The sequence below is a fragment of the Quercus robur genome, chromosome 4 (assembly GCF_932294415.1).
Source record: "Quercus robur chromosome 4, dhQueRobu3.1, whole genome shotgun sequence".
Lineage (NCBI taxonomy): Eukaryota > Viridiplantae > Streptophyta > Magnoliopsida > Fagales > Fagaceae > Quercus > Quercus robur.
Window position 1 is genome coordinate 2,715,794 of NC_065537.1, and position 24,032 is coordinate 2,739,825.

General features: G+C 35.5%; 2 protein-coding genes across 4 annotated transcripts in view; both read right to left on the minus strand.

Annotated features, from left to right (window-relative positions):
- Window positions 1-24,032, minus strand: part of LOC126720341 (succinate-semialdehyde dehydrogenase, mitochondrial) — a 40,949-nt gene that overhangs the window by 11,251 nt on the left and 5,666 nt on the right. The window contains exons 1-6 of one of the 3 annotated variants that reach the window (XM_050422678.1): window positions 3,539-3,780; window positions 3,184-3,297; window positions 1,385-1,484; window positions 976-1,024; window positions 732-819; window positions 472-582 (exon numbers count right to left, since the gene is read on the minus strand). In XM_050422678.1, coding sequence (XP_050278635.1) covers window positions 472-582; window positions 732-819; window positions 976-1,024; window positions 1,385-1,484; window positions 3,184-3,297; window positions 3,539-3,643 — 567 coding nt within the window. In that variant the 5' untranslated portion in view covers window positions 3,644-3,780. Of the gene's footprint in view, window positions 1-471; window positions 583-731; window positions 820-975; window positions 1,025-1,384; window positions 1,485-3,183; window positions 3,298-3,436; window positions 3,781-24,032 lie in introns of those variants that run through there. The other 2 variants (XM_050422679.1, XM_050422680.1) reach the window with 2 other exon arrangements.
- Window positions 16,963-19,889, minus strand: LOC126720342 (exopolygalacturonase-like). The gene is made up of 4 exons (XM_050422681.1): window positions 19,155-19,889; window positions 18,635-18,943; window positions 17,460-17,975; window positions 16,963-17,333 (listed from the first exon to the last, which is right to left on the minus strand). The coding sequence occupies exons 1-4, from the start codon at window positions 19,272-19,274 to the stop codon at window positions 17,100-17,102; spliced, it is 1,179 nt and encodes a 392-aa protein (XP_050278638.1). The 5' UTR covers window positions 19,275-19,889; the 3' UTR covers window positions 16,963-17,099.

Sequence of the window (24,032 nt, forward strand, 5' to 3'; positions counted from 1 at the left end):
AAAAGAAAAGTGAATGCTGGTAACTGCTCTGTGTGGATTGTGAAGACTTGAATATCATGTGAAAGCAGGTTATCTTTAATACTGGTATTCCTTACTATCCTAAAAAGTCTTAGAGAGCGCAAGGGCTGTGCTAGGAAGACCAAAAACGTTCCATCAACTGGATGGAAAACAAGGATACTAGACCATGGACTCTCAGGCAATTCTGCAAAGAATCTTCAATCTTGCATCTATATTAGACCTGCATCCTTAACATAGTTGTGTCACATGTTGATCTTTTTTTTAATCTTTTTGATGTTGCTCTTTAAAGCACTAATATCATTTTGAGATTAAGACCCAACTCCTTGACAATGTTTTCCTCAGGCAAGGATGAGACATTTTATGTATAACAGACAACTGAAAATTAGACAAAATATTTAACTTATAGAGGATAATAATATAGAGCTCAAACCATCAAGAAATGAATAAGCACACCTGCTTTAAAACAAACAATCTACGATCAGGCAGAGTTGCCGGAATTATATCACCATATATACGTTTGGCTTCCTCCGCAGAGAACTCAATAAAACCAGCCCCATAGCTAACCTGTTAACTAAGTCCATTACATAATATGTTGCAAAACAATTGATGACTTATGCAGCCAAAATAATATAGTTGATGATGAAAACAGGAAGATATAGTGTCCAAGCCCAATGCTCAGATATCAGCAAAGTTAGAAGGAGAATAGGAGATACCTCACCCAGGGATTCTTTCAGAGGTTTTCCTTGCTCTAAGGTTATAAGCTGTCCAAGATCTTCTTTATGGGCAATTAGTAGATCATACCTTGAAATTCATGTAGAAAAGTCTAATATTAAAATTTGCAAAAGTATAAAGTTTCCCAGCCAGCATTTTGGAGGATCTATTTATGTGAGATTAATATATTGTGTATCTTACAATAAAACCAACGGGTTTACTAGATTCAACAGATAGCTAACATACCATTTCCTTAGATATTTGCTCCTTTCGGTAGCTGTCAGTTTGCTCCAAGCTACACAGATAGATTGTATATACATTACATTAGTTAATAAAAAAAATTTCAAAAGTGTATTTTACGTCCCAATATTGTCAAAAATATCAAGCACAACCTCAGTCCATTTAAGTATAAGGTTTGAATAACATTAAAAGTATTATTAGTTAGAACAATTATTTCCTTAAATAATCATTACTGGAAGTAATATAGTTAGAACAATTATTGATGAATTGGTTAAACTTAAAGGTTTGAATAACATTAAATTTTAAAAAGATGTAGTATATGTCAAGCATAGAAGCACCAATGGTTTTGTCTAACAAGTTATGCCAAAGCCCAGAATATAACATAATCAGAGTGGTTCAATCCAAAAGTTCATACAATAAAATGCCTCATATGCTGAAGATATCGCATCATTTGTCTCCTTCTGACCCATGCATGGGACATCTACTATAACTTCACCAGTTGCTGGATTGCAAACCTGCCATGACATAGAATAGGTGTGATTTTTGTTATGGAAAAAAAAAATGGCACTTTTAAGGCATATTAGATAAAAGAAAAATTCATTTGGAATATAATAAAAAGTGCAAGCAATGCCAGTCTATATCATGGTTTCTGTTCATTTAGTATAGCTTATTTCATTGTTTTACCCTGTTAAAAAAATATAAATAATAAATAATATTGCATGTCTCTGTACTTAGTGTTATATTCTGTTCATAGCAATCCCAAGCTTGGAAAAAGAGGAGGGTTATGGTAGGTTGACAGCTAGAGTAAAAATTATTCCTATAAAATGAATGGATCCACTACAAATACATGTTGGAGCCCCCCCTTCTAAAAAAACATACACATGGCCAACCTTGACTGGTTTCTTAAGGATCCATAACTGGCCAAAAACTTTGGGACTAAAGCTTGATTGTTGTATTGTTATTTGTTGTTATTTTACTATATAGATAAAAATAAATAAATAAATAAAAAGCTATGTAAAAGTACAGCCATACCTTGAAAAATACAAAACAATACAAAGTTGAACATTCTCTTTTAAGATGAAAATACTCTAAACCATTTGGGCACCTAGATATGAAAGTATTCATCTTCTCTTTTCTTTTTTGACAAATGAGGGTATCCAAATCTCTTCAAGTATCCATTCATCTTTGGAAACCTAAGACTAAAGCAAAGCAAGAAGCTTCCTTGGCCCAACAATAAGTGTCCATATCAGTTTCTTATGTGCCAATGAGCACAGGAAAGTAAGATGGAGGGTGAGGTTGTTCAAGGCCCACTAGATGCATGTATAACTTACCAAACTTTTTTATTTAAAAAAATGGTTATTATGCATTCGATTAAGGTTAAGGAGGTGATTGACAGAGCCTAAAACAACATAAGTAGTAAAATGTGTGTGTGTGTGTGTGTGTCAATTATAATGATGTTGGTTATGATACAATCACCTCCTTAAAAAGAAATGAGCAAGCGATGTCAATATATCATATAAAATATCATTGTCTTTTTTTCAATGGAGACCCCTGTATTCTTTTTCGTCATTCAAATTTGGATACTTAACAAATTAATGAGGACACCTATATTATTTTCCGTCATTCTATCATATCCAAAATCATTTATCTTTTTCATCTTGGAATAAAATGAAAAAAGCAACTGACGCATCTTTCTTATTTTTTATAGAAAAAACTGATGCCAATCTAGAGCATGGTTGGTAATCATTTGGCATAGCTTATTTTCGTAGGTTTATTATGCTTAAAAAAACTTTGTCTGTGTTTGTACTTAGTGTCATATGTAGATCAATGTAAAATTAGTCACTTTATTATGAATGGATCTACTACATATACACTTTGGGGCATCCCCTACTCTAAAAAATAAAATAAAATAAAAAGAATACATGTGAAGGACCTAACTAGTTTGTTAAGGATCCATAACAGACCCCAAAATTATTTGTTGAGTGGTGATAGCTACACACAGCTGAAATTGAAACATGATTTCAGTTAAAACTGTGAAATTGGTTTCACCATTTCAAAATTATAACTGTTATAACTGAAATTGTATTTTCACAAGTTGTGTATAACAATAATTAGCGTTATTTGTTAAGAATCCATAGCAGACCCAAAGTTCTGTTATTGTTACATGCACTCAATAAGAAATTGACAGGAAAAAAAAAAAAATTAAATAGAGACCTTGATAGTTTTTCTGTCATGGGCATCAACCCATTTCCCAGCAATGAGGCCTTGGCTTCGTAACAAGCCCGAATTCTTGAGCCGAGCAATAACATTCTCAGCCTCCGTACTCATCTGCCAAGACAATAATAATAATACCCTTATTAATTTTAGTGTTAATGTTATCCAAAACACTATGACACTTAGTTTGATTCAAAATACAAACAAATTACTAAGTAAACAAACAAACTCAGATAATATTTTTACCACATACTCTGAAAAATCAAATAGAAGCTAACGATCAAATCACAGATTTAGAGAGAGAGAGAGAGAGAGAGAGAGAGAGATATGGTATTTATGTATGGTAAGTTCTTGCCTGGTGGCGAGTGAGGAGAGAAGCAGAGGGTCGAAGAGAAAAGGAATGCGAAGAAGGCGATAAAAGCTTGGTGAATGTGTGCGTTGCTCTCATCAACGTGCTCATATCTATGTATCTCTCACTCTTTGTGTGTCTCTGTGTCTCTCGCTGAAGAGCCGGCGAGTGTGTGTGTGGGAGTGTGAGTTTTGGTTTGCTAATATTGAGGTTATTCCGACGCGTAGCTGAATCTATTTGACTATTTTTGTAGATATGGACAGGTGTACTTGGTACTTACTACACTCTGTGTTCTCTGTTTTTAGTCTATCTCATGATTAATTAATGGTGATATTTGTATTTTCATTTGAAGATAACTTCCGCATAATTGTATTTTTAGGGTCTGTTTGGATAGAACTTATTTTGCTGAAACTGAAAACTGAAAACTGAAAACACTGTAGCAAAATAATTTTTAAATGTGTAAATAGTACCGTGGGACCCATTTTTAATGAAAAAATTGATAAAAAGTGGAGTTTGTGGGACCTGTGAACAGTGTATAAGTTACTGTTCATGGCTGAAAAGTCAACAATATGCGGCTGAATAAAAAAAAAAAAAAAAAAAAAAAAGGAAAACGCGGACGCAGACGTGAGACGTGCTATCCAAACATACACTTAGTCTATTTTTGTAGTTATTGTCTTTTTTTCAAAAATATTCATATTTTAATTAATTTATCCTTTTTTATATTTAAAAATAAGGTTAAAATCATAAAATTGATAAAAAAAAATTATAAAAAATACCTTTCCATTTTATAAAATTACTCCATGTTCTATAAAACTATTTAAAAATAAGATTAAAATCATAAATTGATAAAAAAAATTATAAAAAAAAAAAAAAAACCTTTCCATTTTATAAAATTACTCCATGTTCTATAAAACTTCTTCGTGTCCCATGTATACAACCAAAATTACCCTCATGTTCATATAAAATAAAATAAAAACCTAAAAAAAAAGAATCTCATTGCACGTGCATGAGACTCTTTTTTTATTTTGAATTTAATATAATTTTTTAATTTGAATTTATCTATTATTAGAGAGATTACACGTGAAGGAAATTTTAAGAAACTAAAATTTAGAATTTGAAAATGAGTAAACTGTTGGGTTAGGTGTGTGTTAGTTTTTAGAAGAAAAACAATGTGTCAAACGTGCATGAGATATATTTAAATAGATAGTGTACTAACTTTAAAATATATATATATATATATATATATATATATATATATATATATGTGGGGCCCAGCGATTTATGGGCCGAGCCCATTTATTCATGGGGAGCCCTAAGGCCCAAGCCGAAGAGGGTTACAATCCAAACTCAATAACGTGAAGCACAAATTGGGCCGGAGAAGCAGCCGAGAACAGTGCAGTCCTCGGCTGACCCAAAGCTCCACCAAGAAGAAGGGCAAAAACGGTATAGGGACAAACTTGAAAGAAAATCTAAAATATCCAGGAAAGGCTGCCCTTACTACCTGCCCCATACCTAGCTCTGCACCTCACAGAGCCGTATGCTTTAGCTTTATCAACCACTCCCTACGACTTTTGTCTTGGACTGACGGGACAAGTATTAGTGTTGGAAAGGCTGACCCTACACGTGGACGAAGGAAAGTGAATGCAGGCTAGTATAAAAGAAAAAATAAGTAATCTAGAGAGGGGGGCTGGGAAGACTGGCCAAAAAAAGGAAGGGCTTCCAGTCCACCTCCAGGAGAAAGACTCCAAGGGTGAAGGCACTTTAATCACATATGAACACCACAAAAACCCACCGCTGGGTAACCAAGGCCTAACCTTTCGAACCCACTCTCTACAAATGATATTGTATGGGCCCATTCATGTGCGAACCCAACACTACTGCGGTTCGTCGCGGAACGTGTCCCTACAATTGGCGCCGTCTGTGGGGATGGCTTGCGCGTTGGCTTAGGTGGCGGTGGAGTTAAGCTTTTGTCGAGCGGGGGTCCATGAGAATGCCTTTATGACCGGCGACACATTGTTGTTATTCCAACATAAGTTCCCACTAGGGGCTACGCCCCGCAGTGTCAATGTCATGGGCAAGTCTAGGGGCTTCAAGCATCAAGCTAGCTTCCCCCACCTTGTTCGAGGAGCTAACCTCCGGAAAATAAATAAATAAAGAAAAATACAAGTTTTGGACAGAACCAAGGCCTTGTATGGTCCTCGGACCCAAGCCTCTGGGGAAACCAACTACTTACAAGAAAAATATAAGTTTTGGACAGAACCAAGGCCTTGTATGGTCCTCCGACCCAAGCCTCTGGGGAAACCAACTACTTACAAAGGAAAATACAAGTTTTGGACAGAACCAAGGCCTTGTATGGTCCTCGGACCCAAACATCTGGAGAAACCAACTACTTACAAGAAAAATACAAGTTTTGGACAGAACCAAGGCCTTGTATGGTCCTCGGACCCAAGCCTCTGGGGAAACCAACTACTTACAAGAAAAATACAAGTTTTGGACAGAACCAAGGCCTTGTATGGTCCTCCGACCCAAGCCTCTAGGGAAACCAACTACTTACAAGAAAAATACAAGTTTTGGACAGAATCAAGGCCTTGTATGGTCCTCGGACCCAAGCCTCTGGGGAAACCAACTACTTACAAGAAAAATACAAGTTTTGGACAGAACCAAGGCCTTGTATGGTCCTCGGACCCAAGCCTCTGGGGAAACCAACTACTTACAAAGAAAAATACAAGTTTTGGACAGAACCAAGGCCTTGTATGGTCCTCGGACCCAAGCCTCTGGGGAAACCAACTACTTACAAGAAAAATACAAGTTTTGGACAGAACCAAGGCCTTGTATGGTCCTCGGACCCAAGCCTCTGGGGAAACCAACTACTTACGAAGAAAAATACAAGTTTTGGACAGAACCAAGGCCTTGTATGGTCCTCCGACCCAAGCCTCTGGGGAAACCAACTACTTACAAGAAAAATACAAGTTTTGGACAGAACCAAGGCCTTGTATGGTCCTCGGACCCAAGCCTCTGGAGAAACCAACTACTTACAAAGAAAAATACAAGTTTTGGACAGAACCAAGGCCTTGTATGGTCCTCGGACCCAAGCCTATGGGGAAACCAACTACTTACAAGGAAAAACTACGTTACGTGGACCTTAGAATCTCCCCGAGGAAAACTCTCCAGTAACAATTGGGTTAATTCCTGAACTACATGGATTCTCTAGTTCGCCCTCGGATCCTCAACACCAAAGGGACTAGTACGGAATGGAGCAACATGTTTCCAAAAGCATAAGCGAAGTCATTCAATGCTCGGTCACCCCCTCGGATGAATTATTTAGAATTTGTCGTTCTCAAACAGTATTCTCGCACTTATTACAGAACGTTCAACCATTATCTCGGTTAGTTTCCTAAGTTCAACTTACTATGAATTGTTATTATTATGCCTGGTAGTGTCGGCAAATTAGAATTAGTAGGATTGTGTTTCAAGGTTTCTTGCTTTAAATATCGCCGAGGAGAAACAAACACATGGAGCACACCCATTCACAAAGTGGTGTTGCCAAAAGAACAGTATTCAAAACAAGTAAATGAATTTCCATTTTTACTAAAACAAAGAAACAGTACAGCGTACAATGAAAAGCTGGAATCAGCTTATGTCAGAGCTCACTACATCATTGGAAAGGAAGATACAAGAGAATAATACAAAGCAGAAGAGGCAGTACATACGAGAGGTTGGCTTCTAAAGCTAACCATATAACCAAAAAGAAAGAAAGATACAAGAGAATAAGATAAAGCCGAGGAAGTGGATCAGAGGAGAAGTTGGCTACTGCTCCAAGACCTTGTTCTTCCTCAATGCTTTTACATGCCCATAACTCAGGCAGCAAAAGAAACCCAACTTGAGCCTCACACCGCTGAAGGAAAGGTGCAGGAAGCCGGAAGTTGAGAAGCCTTCACCAAAAATTTGCCTGCGACAGGGCAGAGACGATGATGGCGGAGAATCTTTCTTCTGACACACCAAAATTCTGGCATGAACAGAACCTGCTTCGGATTTTGACTAGAAGAGGGAGAAACACCCTTTTCCCTCTGTCGAAGCGGAGTATTCTCTTGAATTTATGCTTCCTTTGCCCGTACCTCACTATTCTGAGTCTCAGGAGGACACGACGCCTCTGTGGCGGAGAGAGTTTCTTCTCCCCAACCCTCGCCTCAAACATGTTATGCTAAGGGGGGATATCACTGGATATGGGAGTTGTGATTTGGGAGGAAACTGAAGAATTGGTGCGTAGGTGAAGCAACTTTCTCTCCTATTTATTTAAAGAGATAAGGTGGTGGCATTTAATTCACGCAGCGTCCCAAGGAACGCTACAGACAAAATGGCTCTGGCTCAATCTCCAACGCCACCTGCAACCATGGGATTAAAGGAGTCTCGGGAAGGTGCACCTCGAACACTGGGACGCCAAAAAGTACCGCATGACCAAAGACTACAGAAATACCCTTTAAGTTGTGGGCCTAGTAAATTCGCGGCCCAGGCCCATTCTGCATAGGGGCCCAGGGACAATGGCCCACGCCGAGGAATAGCCGTTGCCGAGGACAACCTCCTGCTCGGCACTTCGCGAAATACCTGAGGAAAGGGAGAAACTGAACTACAGCCTTCGGACTCAAGCCTATGGGGAAACCAACTACCTGGGTGACAAAACTAGGTTTTGGACAGAACCAAGGCGTTGTGAAGTCCTCGGACTCAAACCTATTGGGACGCCCACTACTCAAATGGGGAAAGCCCTCGGCTCAAATACTTTAAAATGTTGAGGCCGATAAAAGTGTTAGGATGATGGCGAGACGCCCCACTATTTGGTAGCCTACGGGGGTTGTTCATTCTTGCGGGAAATATGTCTTCGGATGATTACTTCCTACACCGTATAGAGCATCCAGTTCTAATGTCGGCATTGTTTTGGGTAAGTATCGTTATTCACAGATAGGCATTGCTGTGCCAAATAGTGCTATTAAAGTTATGGTGACATCTTTTTATTAGCAAGTATTTCGGCCTTAGTTGTCATTGATTCAAATGCTATATTATTGTGCCGAGCAGCGCTTGTAAACTTGTAAAAACATAGAAACAGAACATGTGAAGTAAAATAACAACAATTTTTATTAATATGAAAATTTATTACAGCGTACAAAGAGGGGCTTAAACAAGCCTATACAAAATGTAAACTGCCGAAGCAACAATAATATTCGCAATACAGATAAGTAAACAGTCAGGTGTCTTTTAAATTCGTCTTCAAAGTCTCTCCGATCTCTGCCTCAGTATTGCTCATATTGAGAGAAGAACTTTCTTTAGAAAAAGTTGAAGGAGAAGGAAGAAGAAAATGAAGGACAAGGAAGAGGAAGATGGAGGAGATGAATGAAGAAGATGGAGGACATGAGTAAAAGAAGGAGGAGAAGAAGAGGGAAAAGATGAGAAGGAAGAAAGAGAGGCGGAAGGAGGCGCCAGTGAACGAAGAGAGGAAGAAGCAGGGGCACTTAGTCCCTGCCCCAGTCCTGACTCCTAACACACTGGCGTCATATTAGATATGCTCATGAGAGAGCGGGTAGTACTGATGATATGTGTCCTCGGCTCAGTCACGCCAAAAATGTGACGTGACGAGTCCCTGCTTCGGATTTTGGCTGAAAGAAAGGCGAGACAAATCTTGAGTCTCCGCAATCCTTGCCCTGATCGAGTCATTTCGAGCTTCGTTAGAACATGGTGTTTCTGGGAGGAGAATAGTTTTTTCATTGCTTATTACTACGGGGACGAAAAAAAGAGTACTTAATGAGTTCAGATCTCCAAGGAAATCTGCAAACATGAATACGCCCGTTTCATTCCCTCATGCCATCAAAAATCGTTGAACCTGGGAGGTCTTGTAAAGGGAAGATATTAAAGACGCGCTTCAGATAACCAAACGGTATAAACGCATCGTGCGCAAATCAAGGGGAACATCTTGTAGACCGGTACATTCCCTGGGTAGGTGAAGAGTCGCCAGCGTCAGTCAAGGGTAGAATTAAATGAGCCATAATAAAGGCTCGGTATTATCAAAACCCCCCTCTCCAACCAGGGAGTCGGACAACAGGGTTTTGAGGGGCTATTGTGGGGCCCAGCGATTTATGGGCCGAGCCCATTTATTCATGGGGAGCCCTAAAGCCCAAGCCGAAGAGGGTTACAATCCAAACTCAATAACGTGAAACACAAATTGGGCCAGAGAAGCAGCCGAGGACAGTGCAGTCCTCGGCTGACCCAAAGCTCCACCAAGAAGAAGGGCAAAAACGGTATAGGGACAAACTTGAAAGAAAATCTAAAATATCCAGGAAAGGCTGCCCTTACTACCTGCCCCATACCTAGCTCTGCACCTCACAGAGCCGTATGCTTTAGCTTTATCAACCACTCCCTACGACTTTTGTCTTGGACTGACGGGACAAGTATCAGTGTTGGAAAGGCTGACCCTACACGTGGACGAAGGAAAGTGAATGCAGGCTAGTATAAAAGAAAAAATAAGTAATCTAGAAAGGGGGGCTGGGAAGACTGGCCAAAAAAAGGAAGGGCTTCCAGTCCACCTCCAGGAGAAAGACTCCAAGGGTGAAGGCACTTTAATCACATATGAACACCACAAAAACCCACCGCTGGGTAACCAAGGCCTAGCCTTTCGAACTCACTCTCTACAAATGATATTGTATGGACCCATTCATGTGCGAACCCAACACTACTGCGGTTCGTCGCGGAACGTGTCCCTACAATATATATCTGATAGTTTTTTTTTTTTTTTGAATTTTGTTGAATTACAAATTTAACCCTTTTATTTTTTAAGAATAAAGATTCTCTAATATAGAGATACATTAAGATACATAGTATAATTTTTACATATATAATTTAAATATTATTGATAGTCATTTTTATATTTTTTTTAAGCTCTTTAAAAAGTCTTGTAAGAATATTATTAGGTAGAAAATATAAATTGTCCATTTTTTTATTTTTTTAGGTTAATTAATTGTAGACTCTTTTGTTTTTGATCGCAATAACTCACTTAAATGGATATTTATGATATGGTCCCATATTTTACTCCAAAATTAAAAAATAACTCTCTCTAAAAATAAATAATTTAGGACATATGGTGCAAAATTAGACTTCAATTATAGAATCTAATTGAATTTTATCTAAGCTTTACCTATTAATATATATATATATATATATATATATATAGATTATCCAATTAAGGTAAGAAATTGTTATTTTGGTGTTTTAATATCTTTTGGTAATCTATTTTGCTTTAAGTAAGTCTACTTAATAATAATAATAATAACAATAATAATAATAATAAAGCACAATTCTTTTCATAGCACATTATCTGCAAATCTTTTCTTTTACAATTGTCTTTAAGTTTGCTATGAATCTTGTCAATCTCTGAAAGAAATTTTCTCTGATTGTAGAGTTTTTCTAAAGCAATGAGCACATGCTGATAAATTTCTCCCAAGGAAGCTTGCTGCAAAGTTATTTTTTGGGGATTCATCATGCGGAGTGTTTCATCCCCTAATGGTTCTGGAAGGGAGTTGAGAAAGGTATGCTTGGCATTAACATCATCCATACCATTAAAAGAGTAGTATCTCCTTGACATTCTATCAAAATGTTTCTCTAAATCTTTCCTTTCAAATTAGCAACATTTCATAAGCAAGAATTCTTCTCATGCTACTTCCGTACAATGGGTTGCAGAACCAAGAAATTCATTATGGACATTCATGAAGAAATCTTCTAGTGTGTTGCATTGAGCTACCTGTTTTTGCTTGTATTCTCCTAAATTATTATTATTATTATTATTGTACTTCCATTTTATTTTCATTTTTAAGCTTAGGCAAATGAGTACACAATCCTTTTATCGGTTTATTTTCCTAAATTTTTGTTTTGAATTTTCATGCTTACCAACGGTAGAAATGGAAAATTTTTTACCAATCACAAATTTCCACTTCATGCTACAATCAATTCCAAAATATTATGTGGTACTTAGTGGGTCCCAATATTGTTATGAAAAGTTACTTAATAGTACAAATTACAAAGAATATCAAAGGAGGTGATTTTATTAAGAAAACCTTGAATTTTCATTAAAAATATTTAGTCATGATTGACAATAAGAGCATCATAAAAGCTTGAAGAAACATCATTTATCTATACCAATAAACCTCTAAGATTCCATTCAAAGGTCACTAGATAGAGGCCTCATCCAAAAATTTATTTCCTCTCATTTTACTTGGCTACGAAAATAAATATTTTTAATTGATATATTATAGGAAAAATATTTCTTAATCATTTATCCATACCAATAAACCTCTAAGATTCCATTCAAAGGTCACTAGACAGAGGCCTCGTCCAAAAATTTATTTCCTCTCATTTTACTTGGCTACGAAAATAAATATTTTTAATTGATATATTATAGGAAAAATATTTCTTAAGAGATAAGACATAAGGGTATCAATAAATTAAGGATAAAACTTAGGAACAATACCTTTCCTCACATAAGGTTGAGTCATATGAGTACTTAACTAAATTATATACTTTTATTCCATGAGAAAAAACTCAAATGACAGAATCTTAATAGGGGAACCTAAGAAACAGCACTTAAGTACTGTATCTAAGTCTTGCCCATAAAGTAATACAAGTTACAATCTCTTTCTTCTCAACTAAATAAAAAATACATTTATATTTATATCTCATCCTTCCAATTTTCTAACAAACACAAGACAGAAAACTGAAATCTTACCCTCGTTGATTAGTTTACTTTAAAGGAGCGTTCATTTTTACATATGGCCCCAAGTTTAATTACTTGAGCATAAGTGCAACATCTAACACTTCCAAGTTTTTCTGGATATTTTTTTCTTTCTATTTTTATTTTATCATTTTATTCAAGTTGGTCAAGTTTTTACATGTTACTAAATTTTAAACATCATTTCGGCAAAGTTTTGAATTACATCCCATTATAAAAGCTACTTGTAACTTGCAAGTTCAATTACTGAATTGTAAGCAATTAGGGATGGTCAAAAAACCCCGACCTGGTCCGACGCACGAAGCAAATGGGGTGGATTCGGGTTTTATAAACTTAACCTGTAGCGGGTTCGGGTCGAGTTTGGGTATTATGCAAACCCGGCACAAACCTGACCCATATATATAATATTATTAAAAAAATTTAAAAGCCTTGGTATAAATACTACTATCACTTCTAAAAACATTTCCTTAACCCTAATTTCTCACCTCTCAGCCACCTCTCTCTCCTTCACTCTTAGCCAACCCTCCCTTTCCCTTACTCTCTCTCTCTCACTTGCTACTGCCGATCCCTCCTCCACCTCACTAGTCTCGTCAGTCCCTGCCTCCCTCACCAAGCAGCGAGGTGGCTCATCCACCTCGTCACAGAGATTGCTAGCTCCTCCCTCACCACGGCACTCACTCCTCCCTCTCGCTGCAAACGCTGCTCACTCCTCCACCTCACCGTAGACGCCACTCCTTCCTACTTACCTCTCTCACCTCGCCTTGATTGGAAAAAGGAGGGATTTTTGTTGGTTTTTCGTGGTTCTGCTTTGTAGTTTTTGAGGAGTTGAAATAGAGGTAGGCTTACACTCTGATTTGATTTGTATTTTAATTTTTATTTTTATGAAAGATCTGATCTATATTTATATGGTCTTAAACTTTGATCTGTTCGGAGTTTTTCATGGTTCTGTTTTTGGAGTTTTTGAGGGGTTGAAATAGAGGTAGGCTTAGACTATGATTTGATCTGTATTTTTTTTTTTTTTTTTGGTTATTTTGATGAAAGATTTGATCTATATTTATGGTCTTAGACTTTGATCTGTAGTATTGAGCAGAATATTTGTGCTTTTTACTTTGTTTTGCATGGTTCTTGTGATGGTTTCTATTCTACACGATTTAAAGATTCAAACGAATTTTTTTTTTTTTTTATTGGGCCATGGATTGGACTTGAGGTGGCGGGGCCCGTGGAGCCTGACGGGGTGGGTTTAGGGTTAGAAAAAAAACTCGTTTATCAAACAGGGTGGTTTCAGGTTTCGAAGTCAAGCCGCAAGTCGGGTTCGAGCATAAAGAAACCCGCCCGTTGCCATTCCTATAAGTAGGGATGGCAATTTTTGCCCAACCCGTGGATACTCGGCTTGGCCCGACCTTAATGGGTTAGGTTTTACCCGACTCGATAAAGAATAAGGTCGAGTTTGGGTTTAAAATAAAAAACCCGAAACGGGTCAAAGTTTTATTAAAACCCAGCCTAAACCTAGACCCGGACCCAACCCGGTTATATACTTATATCCTAAATTACTAAAATACCCCTGTGTGTGTGTATATATATATATATCTATATCTATTAACCCTAAGACTAAAAGTTCAGCTCACACTCACTCACAGCCGCCTCTCCCTCTCATCTCACTCGGACTCAGTTTCATCTCACAGCTGCCTCTCTTCTCTCCCACTCTCACTCACTCTCAATCTCACAATTCACAATCTGAGTCAGAGAAACTTCTTGCAACTACCTCTATGTGTCTAATATAATATTCCGGCAAATTCATCCATAGAAAGTTAGCAAAAATGCTAGTACAAAAAAAACAAAGCCAGCCAATTAAAAGCTAACCCCAATCTGCACCACCAGCAATAAATGGCATACTTGATAAGCTTCTAGACCCTTAGCATTAACACTAGCACGAAAAACCACATATTGCATGTCTGTCAATGTGCAAGCAGTATCAAAGAGAAGCTTTGGCCTATCTTTACTCTAGATAGTAACCACAGAGTAGTCTTTGTCATGCCAATTGACAACATTCACATTAGGTCCTTTGTTCTCATCCAAGGCATGATCGTCAACTCGTTCATAATCCCTATCATCAAACATCATTTTGTGAAGCTGTCTCGCAGTGTGTTTGATCCCATGAGACACCATAGTCTTAGCTTAAGTACATTGCCACCACCAACAACAATGGCGAACATAGAGATGCTGTTATGTTCTTCTTTAGGTCTCGTGGAATTCAGCCTCTCTTCAGGTCTTGCTAGGCTTCAATTCTTTTTTCTTTTTTCTTTTTTGGTTGGGCCACAATTTAGGCTGCCGCATGGGCCCAAATCTGGTTAGGCTAAATAGGGCCCGCGGGGTGGGTCTAGGCTTCGAAAAAAAAAAATCCGTTTGATAATCGGGCCAAGTCTAGGCCTATGGGTCCAGTCCGAGTATGAAAAACCCCAGCCCGTTGCCATTCCTACCTATAAGCAATTGCTGGTTTTTCTATAGTTACCTAAACCCGTGGAAGCTAATTTCTTATCACACAATTCAATACTGATTAAATGCATGGTATAGTTTTAGGGATTAATTACCATTAAAATAAAATAAAATGCCTAATCCAAGTAGCTATCTTTTGGCATTTAATCTCTTCTTTTATTTCCCTCATATCCCTTTTCCACCTAAGTATTATAATTCTTCAAATACATAAATATTTTTAATTAATAAAGAGAGGCCTCTCTCTTCCTCGTTTCATTCTCAAAAATTAAAATCACTTTGACAACAATCATAGATAATTTTTTTACCCGACTAATTTGCCAACTATGTAAGAAAAAACTTTTTTAACATGGTTCCTTTTTCCTAAAACGGTTAAGGATGGTATATAAGAGGAACTCCCAAATATTTGTTCACTAGATGATGTTCACTGAAAAGACATCATGGGGTTTCTCATTACATTGCAACCTCATGTCTCGGATTTCTTCTGAATTACCAAACATTACAAACCAAATTCCAAAAATAGCACAACATTTTTTGAATTGCTGCTTTGTAAGGGATCATGTGAAGAGATTCACAATTGGCGAGCTATTTTAAATCACCCATTTTTGCTGCAACTAAATGAGCAGGGACGGAACCAAGATTCAAACTTAGCGGGGGGGGGGGGGGGGGGCAAAGTTCTTTATTCAAGAATTTTAAAAAGTTTGAATATTAATACTAGAGGTTGACAACAATGCATTATTAGCATTATTTTCTTTTTGTATTTTTTTTCTTTTTTTAAAATTAATGATAGATATTTATAATTAAGAGTTCTGTAAGTTAATTGGCAAATCTTGATAATTTCAAGGTCTGATTGAGGTTAGACCAATTCTTTATTCTATCCACATTATAAATTTTATTTTTTAAATACCTATTTATTATTTTCACATAATTCTATACATAGTAACTTCATAATGCTATATATAAAAGATTCTAAAAAAAAAATACTAAAACTATAGTTAAAAGTTCAAATCCATGTCTAATATTACATTAATAAAACAACTAAAATAATGGTTAATCAACATCATGCACTAAAATTCAATTAAAAAAAGGGTGAGACAGTTATTGGTGTCTTGGTTAAGGATTTTTTTTTTTTTAATAATTACTTGGTTAAGGTTGAGGTAGCATAAATATGTGAGATTTTTTCCTTTAAAAAATTGTCATTTTGAAAAAGTAGTAAAAAATGAAAAGAAAATGAGTTTTGTTAAACAATCACTTGATAATGAACGGTAACTTTAAGTCTTCAACTAATTAAATAATAAAGGGTTTCCCATCACTACATTTGTGGGGGAAGATCCACCCGCAGTCAGTTTGTTCACTTTGGGGCCGAAGGACCCGCACGGCTTTGTTCTTTGCAAGCAATGTGAGCAGTTTTTGAGACTTGCTCCCACATCGAAGAAAGATGCACCCCACTCATGTCTTATAAGCCTTGGCTGAAGGCTAGAGTGTACCACTACTACACGTGTAGTGTAGTAGTGATACATTATTCGTGAAACGGGATTTTCTGTAGAATTTTCTAGTGACTATTCAGAAAGGTTGAAGAGGTTTTAAGCCTTATTAACAATTTTATGAAATATTTTAACTCCGCATACGTGCCTTTTGATTAAATATAACCCTATGGGTATAAATAGAGACTTACGTTCACTTGAAAAAATAAGTAATTCCACAAAATTGTAAGTTTGAGTGAAACATAAGAAATCTTGTGGTCGTTCTCCAGAATTGCTATCTGTAGAACTCAATATCTTGGTTTTATTCTAAAGACAACTTTGCGATAACCCTTTAGCAACAAAAGTGTGGGGGGGGGGGGGGGGAATATTGTCTTAGGAAAACGATATAGTGTCTCCAAATTATCTATTTTTTGTTTGTATTTTGGGTTAACATTGTTCTTCCATTATTACTTTGTGTAATATCCCAAACAGATCTTAGTGATGCGTTGCTACTAAACTAATTTTTAATATCTCAAAATGTTTATGTTTCTTTACTCTAATTTATTTTACTTTTTCTTTATAATATATATACAGCATTCTCCAAAATTCTCCAATTCAAAATAAATAATATCTATATCATAATATAATAAGTACTATCTAATACAACACTACAAATCATAGAAGCTTTCAGCAAAAGGCTGAACTTAAACAATTCAAAAAATAACTAAGCAACATTCCCCAAAATTTTTTTTTTTTAAAGGGAACATGTTGGACAAAAGTAAATGAGATTCTATTTTGAATAGAATTTCTATAACCTATCTGTAGATAGTATTTCTTCATTCCGCATTAGCTAAATTTTTTTGGTACAAGCAGAAGGGTTTTGCTTGCCTGAAACCGCAGGTCGGACATTAACACAAGTGGAAGTAGCAGATCCACTTCCCTTGTATGTGAGATCAATGTCAGCAACCACCACTTGTTGGCACGGTACACTCTTACTACAAACAAGCTTCACAGCTTCCAATGTTGTAGAAGTTCCTGTAATGTTCTTGAAGCTAACATTGTTGATCTTAACATTAGAGGGAGACTGAAAACAAAACAAACAAACAAAAAATCCATCCAAGAATTTGATATTAGAATCTGTAATTTGTTTATCCTTTTTTTAACTTCTAACATCAAAATGTGTGTATATATTTGCGATATTTATAATAACCTCATTTGAGCATTGATTGTTTGGGCAGTAGTTTTGATCAATGAGGACAGGATTGCCAACATTGTCCATGATAACATTCTCGAAATGTATATCAGAAGCAGTCCCAGAAGGGGAAGCAGGCCATGTTTTGATTCTAACACCATTTTCTGTATTGCTAAGAGTGGCACCAATAACTCTGATTCCTGAAACAGGTTGTTCGTTTTCGTACCTTCCAAGACTTCCAATGCTAATACCATGGCCAGGTCCACAAGTTACTTGCTTAATAGTAATATCTTGGGTTCCATCACCAATGGAGATGCAATCATCACCTGTTCCAATATTGGCATTGGTAATGTTGATCTGAGATGACCGTCCTATGTGGATTCCATCAGTGTTGGGGCTATCTCCAGGTGCAGTTATGGTAACATGTTGGAATTGCAAGTTCTTGCATTCCAAAAGGTTGATATGGAAAAATTTGCTATCCTTCGATGTAATGTCATGGACTATTGAATTAGTGATGAAGTTGAACCTTATATTCTGTTCATGATTACAAGTTAGATAAATTAAACACAAAATATGAATGCTCAAGTTTCATTTAAATATTCACCTAAAAAATGTCATATTTAGTAAAATGCTAACGATTCAAAAGAAAGGTACAAATTGGTTTGGTAATAAATTTTTTAGCATCATTGAATCAACATAATAAATAGGAAAAATTAAAAAATTATAAGAACTATTATCACATGACAACTTACAACCTAATGTGTTAATGAACGTGGTTGGTACTACTTCAACTATATCATCTTATATAAATAATTCTTATCTTAAACCGCATACAATTTGTCATAACTTGATGACATGTGCGATTGTGATTGGCGAACTATCACTTTCAGATTTAACAATAATTTTTTCTCTATCACTCATAGTCGCATTAGTGTTGTGCAAAAAATGTTATGCCCATACTCCATAGGCTTTCTCATATATAAATGTTGAATTACTTTGTTTGTGAGTTGTGACACATCACTATATAAAATTTATGCCAAATCATTTATATTATCTTTAGCATTCTCAAACATATAAATGCTTGAATTGCTTTTTAATAATGGATAAAGCTTGTAAATTTGTAGTGACTATATATATCTAAGTAGAAAATTATGGAAATGTAAATGATAATTATTTTGAGATTTAAATCTTACAATAGGAAGTATGTCGCAATTGTACTTTTTCGCACAATTATTTTTTTGCCATGCCATTTGTCCATGGCCATCAAAAACTCCACTGCCTGACACAGTAAGACTGTCAATCCTTTCAAAAACGACCCAACCATCTTTCCCTTTGAAGGATTCAATGTCTGATGGGGCTTGTAGAGTGCCCCGAAGGTTAAACTCAATAGCACCTTTGCATGGACCCAACAAAGTCACTAAACCTAGTTTGTAAGTCCCTGTTGAAATCACAACTTTACTTCCTGCTACTGCACACGCAGCTTTCCAAGCTTGTGTCAAAGCCTAAACACATTATGAAAAATCAAAATCAGCATATTACAATTATTTTTCATGTTAATGTTTTATCAATCTGGTCAAGAAACCAATTGGGTTTTAGTGTAAATAGAGTTTGAACCTAAGTTCTCTTATACGATGTTAAAAAGCTTTACGAATTAAGTTGAACACACTTTTCATGTTAATTAAGTATGGTTAATTGCACTACACATATTTTTACCTGAGTGATATCGCCGTTAGTCTGTGCTCCATATGATTTAACGTCAAAGACCTGCCCACCATTGGTGGATGTCAACAGCAATAGCAAGGAAACTGTTGCAATGCTAAAATTCTTTTCCATCTTATTGTTCTTCAATTATTTCCTTGCTATTGCCAATTTGTTGTACGGAATGATGAATACCCCATTTGGTTTGAAGCTATTTATACTTCAATACATGAGCTCACCACCATTGAGCTATTCAACTAATGTTAACTAATTTTACGATTGAATTATGCTAAAAAACTTAAGGGATTTAATTCACTTTGCCTTATTTGTCAAGCTCTCATTCCCTGAAATCAAATCCTTGACACAAAAATGACCATGAACGGTTAACCAGTAAATCCAAATCCCTTGATTTTCTCTTAGACACAAATGATTGTTAGCGGTTAACCAAGTAAAAGAGTAATGCTAGAAATGCAAACTTTTTTACAAATATTTTTTACAAACTGCTGATATTGTGGGTGGTTATTGGTAAATGAAAAAGTGATGTTAATAATGAGCCTAGATGAAAATCAATAAGAAGTTGGCCACATTAATAATTTATAAAAATATTATAAAATAGTTTGTAGTTATAACATTACTTGAGGTAGAAGTATCAATTTTAATAAAGGGCGGCATTACGGTCATATAATGCATACATTAAAAAAAAGAAAAGAAAAAGGAATAAGTGCGGCCATATTTAGAGAAATTATGAGATCCTCATGGTGGACAAGTGATGTAGTCCACCATTCCAGTAAAAGACTTCCACCTATTTAAAGTTGTAGAGTTTTAAATAAAAACTGAATACTAACTCAATAATTTTAAATAGGTGGGAGTCTTATTGGACTGATGGACTACATCACTTGTCCACCATGAGGACCTTATAATTTCTCCTATATTTGAGCTACTCTAATTTACTAATGCGTATTTATGATATATTTTTGCTAATTGACTATTGCTTGTTTATGATCTTTATTTGGAAGGCTAAAAATGGAGCAAACAAAGATGGAAAAAAGAGGAGAAAAAGGGCATTTTTTAATTAATTATTAGTGTATAACCACGTGTATATGCACAGGTATATTTAAAAACAATCATAAATATACACATATATGAGTTCAAATTATAATTAATATTAGAGTTACAATTGACACATTTTCTAAGTTATGAATTTTTTAAATTATGTAATAGTTTTTCCATTATATATATATATATATATATATATAATTTTAAATCTAAATAGATTTTGACTCTTTGGTTTTTACACCAAATAATTCACTTGTCCCAAAAATTACAAATTAGATAGGACATATGATGCATAATTGAACTTTAATTGAAATCCAATTTAAAATCAAATTGGATTTAGATTTTTCGATTGTTGCACCTAATAATTTACTTGATACAAAAATTTAAAAATTAGACAAGACAAGACAAGTGGCGTAATATTGGACTCTAGTTTAGAATCTAATTGGACTTTTCTCTAAATTTTGGCTTTAACTATATATATATATATATATATATATATATATATATAGATTCATTCTAAAACAAAAACAAAAACTATATATATAGACTATTATCACAATTATGATAGATTTTGTTTTCAAAAGAAGGATAGCTTTTTTTTTCTTTCTTTTTTTTTTTTTTTGGCCTTGTATTTTGACTTTGGATGAATTATATCAGTCCATAACTTTGAAAAAGAAAAAAGAAAAAGAAAAAGAGAAATGATATGTCTACAACATTTTTACAACAAATCCTAAGTGGCAGGTTGTTATTGGTTGTTATTATTTGGGTAAAAAAGTAATCTTAGTGTTAGTTTCAAATTTGAACCAATAACAACTAACCACCTGTGATTTGTTGTAAAAATGTTGTAGACGTAGCATCTCTCAAAGAAAAAAGGCCTTATATTAATATATATGTGATTAAGCGCTTTTCTTGCTAGAGTATATTAATTATAATTTAGTGATTATGTTAATTATTATTTTTTTTTTTTGATAATTAGATAGTTGAGTGAGATTTTTTATTTTTTATTTTTTGAGAGTGAAATTTGAACTCTAGAGATGTCAACTAATTTAGTTAAAAGAGTCTTAGCATGATTATATTAATTATCATATAAAGAGGATAATTAATTAATGTTTTTTTATGTCCATTTTTTTTTCTTTCCTAAATGCAATTTCTTTCTTTATCAATTTGAATGTTGTGTGTGTGTAAATTTTATTTTGGACCCAAATGAGATTTTATTAATATGCTCAAATACTTTATTTGATTTATTTGTCTCACCATCAAAATTATAATAATAATGTGGATGCTTGTAAAAAGACTCAAGGGAGAAATAGAAGAGGCATGCCAAGCTGTGGATGCTTGGTCCTTTTTATTTATTTTTTTTTTATCAGTTTCTACATTGGGTGCTTGGCAAATTGTTTATGTAGGCATGTGTTTTTAGGGTAGGTGTGTGAGCTTGAGTCTCTTTTCTTATTTTTATTTTTAAGGAGTTCACCAACTACTGGTTTTGTATTAGGTGTATTGGTCACCTATTTGTCTAACTTGTTTTAGTTAACTAATTAACTAAAAACTGATTCAGAGGTCTTTAAATTAATTAAGGAAAACCAACATTTTGAAGAAAATATTTTGAACTCAAAAGTTCAGTTATGGGTGTGACATGTGTTAGGCCCCTCACACGGTCTATCCAAAATATAGTACCTCATTTTAATTTAATCTCAATGTTCATATTTTAGAAAGACAAATTGAACATTGGCATTTTGATTTTGATTTTGCAAATGCTTTGTACAAACAATTCGTATACATATGATGTGAGTATTTTTTTTTTTTGCTTATAAAGTATCATGTGAATATTAATGGGCCATGGATAAACGTGTGAATTTCAAAGAGAATATCATAAACTTGGTTAATCCCATAAAATTGATAAACCAATTAATATAGGCCAAAATGCAAAACTCACTCTCTAAGTTTTACTATTTTTCATTTCAGTCCCTTAAGTTTGTGTTTTGTCATTTTAGTCTTCTAAATTTCATTTTTTTCTCAATTAAGTCATTTGTTAACAAACCGTTAATTGCCATCGTTATCTACGGCAAAACAACACCGTTTTGTATTTTTTTTTTCATTTAAAATTTTAATTTATTATTTATTTATTAATTTTAAGAAAGAAAGAGGGAGAAGTGAGGTGTAACAGTAGTTGGAGAAACAGATCGAATGAATGGCAGCATCGGCTGGGCCTGCGATGGATGCTTGCCTCGGTGGCATTGTTTTATTGCAGAGTGGAGCCACTTGTTAATTATGGTTGCTGTTGTATGATTTGTGGACCAAGAAGTTATGATGGACAACTCTGGTTTTTTTTTTTTTTTTTTTTTTTTTTTTTTTTCTTCAGAGGATCAACAATGGTGTGTGATGGGTGTGGGTTTAAGTGGTTTGATATTTTGATAACGGTGACTACGTTTTCAGTTTGGCTTAGAGTGTTGGGTTTTCTCGTGGGTATGAAATTTTCTGATGGGTTAATGATAAGTGCTGGCAAGGTTTTCAAAGCTGACAAAGTGGGTCTGATTGTTTTCTTTTTGTATAGAAATTGGACCCAATTTAAGCTCAAACATATAGCCAAGTTGATGCTAGGGACGGAGCCAGATCTTGGAGTTAGGGGGGCAACTATTTTGCTAGCTATGTGTGGCGGCTCCGGCCTTTGAGTCTACTGCTTTATTACTAAGGATTTTTTTTTTTTTAAATGTGAAAAAGCAACATAATATTAATAGAAATCATAAACAATCTAGTACATCAGAGGCAATAACAATTTCTAAGAAACTAGGGGTTTCCTCAACCCATGCCACAAAATCACTAACAAATTGAGCATGTTGAGCTAAAATATGGGCAAGCTTGTTTCCTTCCCTCCTAATATGTGAAAAATCAAAAGAATGAAAAGATTGAAGGTGGAACAAAATGCCATTAATAACATTAGCAACAGCAGGAGGGGCTTTGGAGGTTCCATGTAAACAGTTGTAGACTTGCAAACAATCTCCCTCAAATATAATATTCTTAATACCAACATCTCTTGCAAAAATCACAGCTGCTTTCATTGCCTTGGCTTCAACCTCAAGAGGACCCAAAGGAGCAAAAAAACGTTGGCTTAAAGCTGCCACAACCTGACCCTTATAATCACGAATAAGAACACCCATTCCAGCACTAGAAAGATTTTTAAAAATAGCTCCATCCGCATTAGCTTTGTAGACACTCGGCTCAGGAGGTAACCAACTAGTTTGGGAACGACGAACAGAAGGTATTGGAGGGTCTTGAACAGCTTGAAACTCAGAGATAAACCTGGACGCTTCGAGGATCAAATTTTCCTTTTTCTTTGGCTCTTTGCCATGTCGAATGCCATTTCTATTCCTCCATATATTCCATGCAATTGCCATGAACTGAGCAAGAGAAATAGCCAATGATCCCACATCACAACCCAAGCTCCAAACCACATTAGCAAAATGCCATTGACAATCCACCAACAAATTACAAGATTCCCACACAAACCTTGAAAAGTCACAAAATAGCAGCACATGACTTGTCGTCTCACAACTCTGGCCACACTGGTCACAAACATCTGAACTGAGCACATGCTGATGGAAAAGGTTGGATTTTGTGGGTAGAATATTTTGACAAGCCCGACAAACAAAGTTTTTAATTTTGTTTGGCACCATAGCCAACCAAATAGTTTTCCAAAGCCTGCTTTGGCTAGCATTACTAGAAATTCCTTCTTGCTCTGCCTCTTTCATTTCCACAACAATCCAATAAGCGCTTTTAACTGTAAAAGTACCATTAGGTGTGGCAGCCCAAACTAATTTATCTGGAGGCATACGAGTACTC

Excerpts from the sequence above, each read along its gene's own strand:
- LOC126720342 (XM_050422681.1), bottom strand. The coding sequence starts at position 19,274 with ATGGAAAAGAATTTTAGCATTGCAACAGTTTCCTTGCTATTGCTGTTG. Across the intron at positions 18,944-19,154 it reads CTAACGGCGATATCACTCAG|GCTTTGACACAAGCTTGGAA; the intron begins GTAAAAATATGT and ends TAATGTGTTTAG. Across the intron at positions 17,976-18,634 it reads ATTGCGACATACTTCCTATT|AATATAAGGTTCAACTTCAT; the intron begins GTAAGATTTAAA and ends AATCATGAACAG.